The sequence below is a fragment of the Tachysurus fulvidraco genome, chromosome 21 (genome assembly GCF_022655615.1).
Source record: "Tachysurus fulvidraco isolate hzauxx_2018 chromosome 21, HZAU_PFXX_2.0, whole genome shotgun sequence".
NCBI classification, from domain to species: Eukaryota; Metazoa; Chordata; class Actinopteri; order Siluriformes; family Bagridae; genus Tachysurus; species Tachysurus fulvidraco.
In genome coordinates, this window is record NC_062538.1 from 19708733 (window position 1) to 19720882 (window position 12150).

The 12150-nt window shown below is 40.1% G+C and overlaps 1 protein-coding gene across 5 annotated transcripts in view; it reads right to left on the reverse strand.

Moving 5' to 3' along the window:
- Nucleotides 1-849: 849 nt before the first annotated feature.
- The window catches only part of rxraa (retinoid X receptor, alpha a), a 147254-nt gene continuing 135953 nt past the window's right edge, over nucleotides 850-12150 (reverse strand). For all 5 annotated transcript variants that reach the window (XM_027152616.2, XM_027152613.2, XM_027152617.2 and 2 more), the window contains 5 exons: nucleotides 10703-10832; nucleotides 9652-9784; nucleotides 8634-8725; nucleotides 5993-6098; nucleotides 850-5276 (listed from right to left, as the gene is read on the reverse strand). In XM_027152616.2, the coding sequence (XP_027008417.1) occupies nucleotides 5129-5276; nucleotides 5993-6098; nucleotides 8634-8725; nucleotides 9652-9784; nucleotides 10703-10832 (609 nt within the window). In that variant the 3' untranslated portion in view covers nucleotides 850-5128. The remainder of the gene's footprint in view (nucleotides 5277-5992; nucleotides 6099-8633; nucleotides 8726-9651; nucleotides 9785-10702; nucleotides 10833-12150) is intronic.

The window sequence follows — 12150 nt, forward strand, 5'->3', positions numbered from 1 at the left end:
TTTACTCTCGCACCAATTACCTTCATGTCCTCATTTAACACATCCATATATCTCCTCTTTCACCTTCCTCTTGACCTCTTACCAGCAGCTCCATCTCCAACATCCTTCTACCAATATAACCATCTCTCTTCTCTGTACATGTCCAAACCATCTCAATCTAGACTCTCTGACCGAAGTCTACGTCTAGAGCACTATTCGGACGGGATTAGTTCTACATGGGGACGTGGAGTAATGCGATTTTACCTCAGGACGTCTGTAATATTAATTGGCCAATTCGGGGCAAGACATCTCAGTAAAACTAGCAGAAGTGGGAGGGGTAACTCGCTTTACACACCACAGTAACCTCCTTGTCGTCATGTGCGTATGACGTTACTTCCTGTTTCAAGCGCCTCCATGCTTGCAAAACGTGCCAAAAACTACTTTTAAACAGGAAATGACAATTTTATCGTACATATTTACAGCAGGTCTTTTCGGACGGGATTAGTATTACCTGAGACAATTTTTCTGGACCTTTTTACAGAAGGTAAAAGTCACCGTAATCTTTACTGACATTGTCCGTAATGATTACAGAGATGGCACATTCGGACGGGACTAAAATCACAGAGAAGCTCTGGTAATAATTACTTTACCCCCCACGCCCCCACGTAGAACTAATCCCGTCCGAATAGGGCTTAAGTACCTAACAAAAAAGTCATTTTAGTCACAACACATCTGCACAGTTTCCCAGAGGTACAGTAGTGTGTCTAAATTTAAAAAAATAAATCATCTAAAAAAAGATTCTTTAATATTATATACAAACCCATGCAAACAGAATATTACAGTAAGTACAATAAATAAACGAATACCAAGTTTCATCATTTTTTAAACTTTAATTTTTTTCCTATTCTCATGAAAGAACAACAACGAACAAAGCACAAATAACATCTTAAAAACAGACAAAAAAATAGGCAGAGGATCCTGACACTCGGTGACAGATGAAAAAAGAAACGACAACAAAAAAGAAAGTACAGGCAAAAGCTGCAAAGGGGCTTCATCGGAGACTTCTCCTTTCCTGTCCCCGACTTTTATATAGATCTGAGTTTGTCCACTCTTTCGCATATATCAAATCAACGTTTACACGACGTATACGAACGCCCACGAAAGGAGGTATGAAGGGCGGCACGAAGAGACTTACAGTAAGCAAGAGATAAAATTACAATTGTACAAAAATAGATCTTTTTAGATGTCTCTTCTTTTGTAGCAACTAAACAAGTGATTGTGTTACGGTCAAAGATCATGCTTGTTAGGCCATTAGAATTTTTTTCAATCTCCTTTATTTCAGAACTCACGGAGTCGATTCGGATCACAATGCGTATTTCATTTCATTACATTACGTAATCATAATCATAATCAAAGGCTTTCCTGATTATCACTAATTGATAGCTGAAAAGATTCAGGTTTTAAAAAAATGCACCTGAAAAACCCGTTTTTGAGGATTGCCACGTTGTATATACACACAGCTGAGCTTCGTCTTCGCCTCACGGTGGATTTCTTTTTTTCTTTTTTTTTTGGCTTCATCGTCGCAGTTCTTGAGGTCTCATAAGGATGATTGTGATTGTAAAACAGTGAAGGAGCTGGTGCGTGATCAGGTGTTAGCGCTCGGACCTGCTAGTACTTCAGCAATTTTTATATTTATATATAAACACTCGTAGAACCTTTCCGAATATTACACAGTGCAATTAGTCCTGTTTTTATTTAGATGTTACTGAAGCACTTTCTCTCTCTCTCTCTCTCTCTCTCTCTCTCTCTCTCTCTCTCTCTCTCTCTCTCTCTCTCTCTCTCTCCTTGCCTTACATTGAAACATTGAAAACATTTAAGGAAAGGATTTTTTTGTTAAATCTCTATATATTTAAATTTCTAAATATATACACATGTACATATAGACAAAATATAGCTTTATGGTATATATAAAGCGTTTACGATGTCGATCTTTTAGTTCAGAGGACTTGTGTACGCTGCAGGAGAGCTTGTCTTTGTTCTTACTGATTTCACAAATCTGCATATGGCTTCAGGATCCCTGTGGTGTGACAATCCTTCCCTTAAGACCTGATCACATTAAAAAAAAAAAAAAAAAGTTGTCCATTTCCCAAATATAAGACTGTAGGTGCTTCTCGGTTTTATCCACAAATCTGAATTACGGACACAAATCTGAATTACGGACAGTTTTTCAGCAGATGTTAAGGAGTAATCTGATTTAGGCTAAGAAAAGACAAGTTTAGTGTCTGAAGATTGTTTAGTTTTGCACTGGTGCTACAAAGCTACTATTGCTAATGCACCCAAAATCTTTTCTTTTTCAGGAGCACATGCTGAAATCTTCACACAGCTAAAGAATGTTGTTTACACGTGTATCGTCCGTCACCTGACGTATTCTTGTGTAAAACGTTACATTCAGGTGGTAAATGACACAAGACTTTGTCGACGGTTCATTTCCATATCTATTTTCTTCTGGATTGTCAAAAAGGAGACAGACGAGACGCCTGTCAACATTCGGGGGAGGGTAAGACGCAAAACGTACAAACATTGCTAACAAAAAAATTAGCCGGCAATGTGGCACAATTCATCTACGTATTAATGTAATGTACTTTTTTCTGATACACTAAAGTAAAATATGTCCTAAGCACGTCCGTAAACGTTCGGATAACTGAACATTTTCTGAGGAAAAGATTTCGGGTGCCATTTCTTGTCTAGATTAGCATCTTAGCTACAGTGCAAAAACTAAATGACGAATTAGAAGTCATTTATAATTTTTTTTTACTTTATTAACTGATTCAAATTTGGGTTCAGTGGATCAATTTTTTAAACTTTTCCCCTCAGAAATCCTGTTTCCTGTGTTCAAGCCTCTTTTCATTGCTGGCTACTAAAATCTAGCAAGAAAAACAGTTCCCCAATCAAAAGAGGATATTTTATCTGCTAATAAATCTCAGTTAATTCTATTAACTGATCGATAAATCACGCACTGATGTTCTCCACCCCTTTGTCCAGCTGAAGGAAAGATATACTTTGAAAAAAGTGCCATTTCCCCCCCAAATGAAATCCTTCAAGTAATTCTGCAGTGCTGCATGTCGTCCACTAGGGGGAAGTCTCTCACAGCTTTCTCATTTCCTCACTGCAAATAAAGGAGTTCTGTATGCATACACATTAGCACCGGGTCACCAAACCCTGGTCCTGCTCCCCTCTTAACCCCAGAATAAAAGTGAGACTTGTGGTTTGGTGTGCTGTAAAGACTTTGAAATGAAAAAAAAAAAATAGCGACCTCACCATAGGCAGTCTTTGGAAATAATGCTAAGATGCATAGTTCAGCAGCAGCAGCAGCGTTAGGGGGAAAAAAAAGGATTAAAGATGGAGAATATAGGAACATTACATAGCTCAGGAAATTTCAGACTCAAAACAATCTTAAACGACACTTGTTTTGCCCAGAGAAGTGCAGGTTGTGGAGGGTCATTGGCCCCTGTTCCCTTCAAGAGCCCATTAACCAGCTAAGGCTCAGAATACAAGGTTAAGTGCTAACAAACAAGAACATCCTCATAAGGTCAGCTGCGTCAACTGTGAGGCGTTTCGTCTGGAATAAGGGTTTCAGGGACCAACGACTGAGGAGTGAAAGAGGTAATTACATGTTGTGAAACAGAAATGAATACTGAGTGTGGCAGTAACGTCGTGTACGAGTGAAGCATCGTCCCAAACCTGGGTTTGACTATGAGGGATGTGAACTCATGTACCGCAAAAGACCTGCTTTAGTGACTGGACTTCTTTGAGAGGCCCTGCCCATATGTACATGGATGGTTTTTGAAAACGTAGTTTTTATCCCTTAAGAAAAAAATCTGTCCACACAAACAATTGTTTCGGTAGTTTCGGTATTTTTCGAAAAAAGATCCGTTCGCACCAACATTGTTTTTGAATACGTATCTCTGCTCACACCGTGTTCTCGAAAGAATGTTTGTCCAGACAGTGTCTTCCGAAAATCTCTCCGTCCTCATGACCCACATGACCACACAGACCCAGTAGGTGGGCGTAATATGTCAAAGATGTTGTGACAATTGCCTCAAAAAAGAACATTAGAGGAGGTGAAATGCAAATATCTGAAATTATATCATCATCACGTCGTCATATTTGAAATTATAGCCCGAACGGGTAAATCTGGTCAGCGACACATGCTCAACAAGCACAATCTCACGGTGTGTTTCAGATCCACAAGAAAACGTGAAATTTTAAAGCTTTATATCCAGTGACCCACGGTGTATTTTTGTGTGGACAAGAGGCTAAAACACAAAGAAGGCTAAAACTACGTGATCAAAAATATCCGTGTACGTCCGGACGGGAACCGAGACACAGTGGAAAGTCAAGCGGAGTCGTGAGCGGAGTCACTGCGACCAACAAGTTTTTGCTTCCTGTCCCCTCACGAGATACGGTTGAAACAGTGGGACGGTATTGTTCATCAGTCTGCTGAAGAACAGAAAGTCAGTAACAGCCAAGCATTCAATAATCCAAGAGTTTTCACTCAAAGCCATAAATGTATCCCATTTTCTCCTAGTGCTTGATTCTCCTGCTCTAAAAGCTCGCCGTTTTCATCCTCGTCGTCGTCTTCGTCGTCATGATTACGTCGACGTCCGATAATCCGTCTCTGAGTGCGCTTCTCCATAGACGCCTGAAGCAGGTTGTTGTTGAGGCTGTCGAAGCCTTGCTGTGGAGCTCGTCCTTCGCTTTCCTTCTCCTGTAGTCAAGATCATCTCCACAGCCTCGGTCCTGTCCTTCTCAAGACCGGCATCACGGTCCCCTGACACTTCCAGCAATCCTTCTGTCTTAAGAACTCATGTTGTGTTTTCCTTTCCTTTTTTTCTTTTTACATTTAACCACATATGAACTTATGGTTCATCGTGTTATCATCATGTCCTGTATTGTTTGTTGCCTTTGAGTCCCACTCACAATTATTAATATTTTATTTATATCTTTATACAAGGTATAAAAAAAGAGGCCCTTTGGGGCACGTTACGAGACACTGATCCCCTCTCCTGTGTGTAACGGCACATGATCAGTCTTGTTAAGTTAAGGAGGAGGGGCTAGCTTCCTCTTTTCCTCTTCCTCTTTGATATGTTTACGTCATTTGATGGGGTGCCTCCAGCATCTCCATGAGGAAGGTGTCAATGGGCGTGTCCCCGATGAGCTTGAAGAAGAACAAGTGTTCGAGACACTTGAGGCCGATAGAACGCAGCGCAGGCAGCCGCAGCAACAGCTTCGCAAACCTGTCACACACACACACACACACACACACACACACACACACACACACACACACACACACAATTAAATACAATTACACTAAGCAGCACAACTGAACTTTCGCTATCTACACTGCACAGATAAATAGTCTGGACACTTAACACACTTATCGCTGATGTTATAAAGACTTCCAGGAACAGAGCAGAGCAATGCACTTAATAACAGACCTGCTTAAACAGCTGGGCCAATATTTATTTAATCTAAGCCTTTAATTAGAAGGAAAATCGGAAGCACGTCCGAGAACTCTTGCTCAGCCGAGAGGAAAAGACGTCTTGTGACAAACACACAAAGCTTGCTTCATATTTTTTTTACACACACACATATATATATACATATATATATATATATGTATATATATATATATATATATATATATATATATATATATATACATATATATATATATATGTATATATATATATACAGCTTTTATATATTGTTATTGCTTTTAGATTTGATGCAATTAAAAGCTACTTTGATATGTGGAGTGTGACATGATAAAGACACGAACATGGAGACAACCAAACGGCATAAAATCCATCTGGGAAAATGCAGATACGTAAATTTTCCTGCTTGTCGTGTGCGTAAAAGTTCTTTTATTTTAGCTATTAGTTTGTTCGAGTGTAAGTGGACGTTTTTTCCCTTGCATACTCAAAGGGTAAATAAGGTGGTACCGTACCTCCCGGGTTGATCAGGGTACTTCTGCTTGCAGTACGCCTCCAGAGAGGCATAAACTTTCTCCCTAAGAGCTTCCACCTCACTGGGGTTTGACAGTCCTTTGGAGTCTAGACGTGAAAAAGAACATTTTTGTTAACTTTTTCTGTACAGTGGTCTGTCAAAACATGTCAGGTCTAATGAATCGATATCGCATTTCTAGCACAGCGGAAAAAGGTTTTTTCTTGTTTATGAAGGAAAGAGACTGAAGGCTAGGAAATGTGTTCGTTAACACAATAGGATGCTAAGAGTGTGCACTTTTTTCCAGAGACGGGGGACTCGAGTCCTATGACTTGAATCGAGTCAGACTTATGTCGCAAATTTGAGACTTGAGACTTGCTTGACAAATTTTTAAAAAAGACTCGACTTGACTTTGACTTGACATTCATGACTTGAGACTTGACTCGGACTTGAGTTAAATGATTCATAGATGGGGGACTCGACTTGACTCGAGTCAGACTTAAGTCGCAAATTTGAGACTTGCTTGACAATTTTTAAAAAAAGACTCGACTTCGACTTGACATTCATGACTTAAGACTTGACTCGGAATTGAGTTAAATGATTCAGAGACGAGGGACTCGACTTGACTCGAGTCAGACTTAAGTCGCAAATTTGAGACTTGCTTGACAAATATTAAAAAAAAGACTCGACTTGACTTTGACTTGACATTCGTGACTTGAGACTTGACTCAGACTTGAGTTAAAAGATTCAGAGATGGGGGACTCGACTTGACACGAGTCAGACTTAAGTCGCAAATTTGAGACTTGAGACTTGCTTGACAAATATTAAAAAAAGACTCGACTTTGACTTGACATTCATGACTTGAGACTTACTTGTGACTGCACGTGTGACTTTTTTTGCTAATGTAAAGTTCTATTTTATCTAATCACTGGCAAACACACAGTCTGTACCAGGAAAGAACATCAGAATAAAAAAATAAAAAATAATAAATAATTTCATTTCTTATACAGAACTTCATTTAAACATCTTTTTCATCAGAATTGTGTAGCGTGAGCTCCATCAGTGTCGTAACAGAAAACAAATACATCGTCAAATCATTACTCAGCGGGAATCTGGTTATCGCACGACCCCACCGCCGCGGGTTTGGGTCTCAGCTCACGTGTTCAATTTTATTCAGGGTTTTAAAAAAATACACGATCGAATCATGTTGGAAAACAAAACGAATGGCGTTAACGTTACTCGACCGCTGTGCGCATCTGAATGGAGTAAATTCGATAGTTTTTCAGAAACGTCAGTGCTTTACACCACCAACAGTTTCTTCCCAACGATCGGAGGTACGTCTGAACATGAACCTGACATTATTTAGCATTGGTCAGCTAATGCATGCATTTCAGTGGACTTTTATTTTATTGAGCTTGTTCTAAAAAGACGTTCTTGTCGTTAATTCCTTCTTTCTTCTGTGCTTGTTCTTTGGCCTGTGTTCACACCTCGGTTAATCTCCATGGAGTGCTCCTTGGAGAGCTCCTAATTAGGAGAATGGGAGCAGTAATTCTGTAACTCGCTTTAAATAGGACAAGCAGAGGCACAAAGCACAAAGAGACACGCTCGGCCATCTGCGGGGAAAAAAGCAGGGTCTATTGAGCCAGGTCTCGTTAGACTGGACCTCGGTATCTAGTGGATTCTCCTCAGATAAACCTACTAACCCGTATTGTTCTGATACAATTACATTTACATTTACATTTACAGCATTTGGCAGATGCCCTTATCCAGAGTGACGTACATACAGTAAGTGCTTAAATCTCTAGCATTGAATACATTGATGCTGGCTCACTGGGTTACATACTTGATACTGTTAAAGGGATATATTGATACTGTTAAAGGGATATTTACTACGTGAAGGTACAGGAGGTGTAGCTTTAATTAGCTTTTAGATCAAAGCTTTAAACACACAGCGGTCAATGTTTAATTAATGTTTGATTATTTATGTATATTAAATCATTTTAATTTATGCTTTCAAATTAAAGATAGATAATTCAGGTAAAGAGATCCCAGGTCCCACCGGTCGTACTCATCCAGGGACAAGGCGTATTTATACTCTGTCGAAACTCTCACATATACAGTAACTTTTTACAGTAAACAATCACGATGACAGCATAAAATGAGCTTCTTAATGTGTTTAACCTTTCTGCTGCACAAAGGCCTGAAATATGTTACAGGTTGACATGAAAACCATGGACGTTTCTGGTCGAGTCATCTAACGGATGTTTATTTGACTCCTCAAGGTGTATGTAAGGCCATCCCCTCACCTACACCCCCCACCCCCACTGTGCATCCATCTACTACCCCCCCCCCACACACACACACACACACCCTGCAGGTATACATAGGGGAGGTAATTAATAGAGGAACAGGGGTGCAGAGGTGGGGAACAGGGAAAAAGTATCAGGCGGGGCAAATAGTTCTACAAACACAAAACGTAAACAGAAGCCCATGAGAAGATAACGTAAGCAAAGTGTCCAACATTCCATGACTGTTATTGTATTAGACAATAAGAAAATAAAGGAAGGATACAAAAGAAGGAAGAACAATAAAAAGTCAAGGACGGGAGACTGAGAGAGGAAAAATAAGAGGTTCATGAACGCTACCTGGGTTAAACAGCACTATGGCTCGTAGGCAGCCCAGCTCTGTTTTATCCATCTGCATGTCCCTCATCTTTGACACCAACTCTGTGAGCACTCTGTGTTAAAAAAATAAAAAAGACACACTTTGTTTAAAGCCTCACAGCGTTACAGCACGGCACTCTTGAACTCTTGATTCTGATTGGTTGGAATATAATAGGTGTTGAAATTTTTCTAGAACATGAAGGTTTCTGAGGTAAAGTTGTAACTTTGAAGGTGAACTCAGTTTTGTGTTTGAGATGCAGCTCATGACAAACATCACGATGACAGCGGAAAGCTTTACCTGACCTTGCATTTTCTAAACCAATAATAATTACAATGCTTCAATCTACATATAATAAAATAACTCGTGTATGAGATATAAGAGGAATAAAACACACAGACGCCAAGGCAGCAGTCCATCGCTGATTATTTTCTATAACTGCAAACTACCCAAGTGTATTATTTCTTCAATATCAGCCACTTTGTTTTACTGCCTTTATCATGAGAAGATGCAAAGAAATAGAAGGTAATATTGATGCAGAGTGTTTCTTCTTGTCATGAAGGTTCTTATGAACTGCATGAGAAGGTCAGTCCAGGCATTTAAAGAGCACAGCACAGAGGCGTAGTGGCTCAGCTGCGCCGCTGCCTCGACTTTCAGCACAAATGGATTTCCTTGAGCACTTTCTGTCTGAGCAGCTTGTTATTTCTGCATGACCTGTGCCACACGCATATGTGAATCTTTAATGAATACTGATGTTAATCAATAAAAGACGCTCCTGCTTTCTGCCCTTGTCTCTATGGAGCTTGCTGGAGAAAATACCAAGGTGCCTTCTTCTGCCCTTGTGTTCAAACTCTGGCATTTTTAACCGAACCTCATTAACCAGGAACAACCAAAGTCTTAATAGAGCATGCTCCTGATCCTACAGTGGAATATTTACCCTTTTCTCTTTCTATGTTTTGGTGTATTTGCTCAAGATCATTTAAAGATCTAAAAAACTCCGACCTGTCGAAGATGGCTCCGACGCCGGCGCTGTGGGCGCTGTTCCTGTGCACGTGGAGCCCTGTGGCTAGCAGAATGCCGTCTTTTACGGCTATGGAGCGGTGCGAGAACGATGCAATGAGCAGCTCGTTCCAGCCTGGAGAAAAAAAAGAAAAAAAAGAAGAGAGAAAGCAAAATTATATATATATATATATATATATATATATATATATATATATATATATATATATATATATATATATATATGTTGTATGTGAATCTGTGCACCATCACCACCAGACCTCCCAACCTTCCAGTACAGTCAGCTCCTAATGGAAAAGATGGGAAGGTCTCGGTAACCCCGAGTTCAGTAAGTGATAGCAAATCAGAGCATCAACAGTAAAGTGTGTATTTACTTTTAAATGAGTTATACTGTATTTATAGCCTTGAACGCTGAACATTTTTCCTGAATACCGGTCGCATTGATATATATATATAAAAACGCTACACACTAATGATCCGAACGATCGAAACACTTTATAGACAAATTTCATTTTCAAACTGAATGAAACCTGGAGGTGGAGATGGAAAGGAAGTTATCCAACCATGAACCTTCTCTCAAAGGGTTTGAGAGTTTCAACCAGTTTCCTGTCATCTAGATAAATAAATAAATACATTTGTGCAAATTAATATTGCTAATAAATAATACTGATTTAAGAAAGCATTTATGGTGTTTCTTAAAACCTACAGAATTCTAATGTCATTTGGACAAATAAGAGGAATTTTATGTATCTAGAGGTATATAAAAAAAAAGATAGATTTCATAATTAAATAATGAATAATATATCTAATAAAATTCTATGTAATAATAAATGAAATATTTAATAAGGTTTACACTTGAATACTGCTGGTATAACAAATCCCCAAAGCCCTTATTGACAAGATTTGTGTGTATGTTATCACGACGAAGCATGCTAACATGTGTGTGTGTGTGTGTGTGTGTGTGTGTGTGTGTGTGTGTGTGTGTGTGTGTGTGTGTGTGTGTGTGTGTGTGTAAAGGTGTAAGTGCTCTTGCCTGCTCTCAGCAGGATGACCTGATCGTCCAGGGGCAGTTCAGAAAAGTGTGGGATCCTCTTGGCCCATTCCACCAGGGTAAAGAGCTGCTTGTCTGCTGCCTGGCAGATGTTAGTGACTGGATCATTGGGCTGTGGAGAGACACAAGCACGAGTGATCTACATGCTCATGGATGTCTCCTACACCTACGCTCGAGACCTAGGCTGTGTGCTTCATCTTTATTGAAGATGGTGGACTTGGGTTGCAGTGGTTAGCAGAGCAAAAGGGCTTTTCTGACAGTTCTTCATGTGTGTATGTGAAGCTCGAGGGCTGATGAGTAATCCCTTCCATACAGGAAGGCAAAAATAACAATGCGTCTTGCCCGAGTCTCTCAGGAAATACCTGCAGAGAGGCAGCGTTAAAAAACCCACTGCGTCCAAGCGAGCATTTCCTGCAGGAAGCTCGCCCGGACAGAAAGGCTCTCGACACGTTTTCGCTGGAAGGGTCGTCGTAGCAGCTGCAGCAGGAAAAGCTTCATTCAGTGTGACAATTTTTTTAAGAGTGCAAACACTGAAAAATCAACACTTTGACTCTGACATGTCAATATCGCTAAGAAGAAAATCGTAGAGAATAAGAAGCTGTCTCACACATCACTGGAGAAAACCCTACCAAAAAACCATAAATATCATGTTGATATAAACATGAAACCATAAATATTGGCATCCCAGTGCACTCCCTGTCGTTCGGCCAAAGCTGAGTCATATAATAAGCTACAGTGGAAGCTTCACTTTAGGTATCTGGTGAAAAGGAGATTTCTCATAGAGATGAAAATGTGAGCACGTGAGAGCGAGAACGGAAAAGTGAAGAGCATCATGAGAGGCGTGTAGATAGATTCATTTTATGAAATAAATTAATTTGATACACAAGATGGGCACGGTGGCTTAGTGGTTAGCACGTTCGCCTCACACCTCCAGGGTTGGGGGTTCGATTCCTGCCTCCGCCTTGTGTGTGTGGAGTTTGCATGTTCTCCCTGTGCCTCGGGGGTTTCCTCCGGGTACTCCGGTTTCCTCCCCCGGTCCAAAGACATGCATGGTAGGTTGATTGGCATCTCTGGAAAATTGCCCGTAGTGTGTGAATGTGTGAGTGAATGAGAGTGTGTGTGCCCTCCGCCCAGGGTGTATCCTGCCTTGATGCCCGATGACGCCTGAGATAAACACAGGCTCCCCGTGACCCGGGGTAGTTCAGATAAGCGGTAGAAAATGAATGAATGAATGAATAATACACAAGATCATTTAAAAAAATGGATTACAGTTTTTACATAACCCATAAAAAACTACAAGCCTCATTCTGATTGGTCGTTCCAATCTTGCTGCTTACAACAAATTTAAATAAAATGTTTTTTTTCTCTTAAAAACAATTACACATATTTCTGATAAAAACGGTGCATACACCCCCCCCAACTCCCACTTT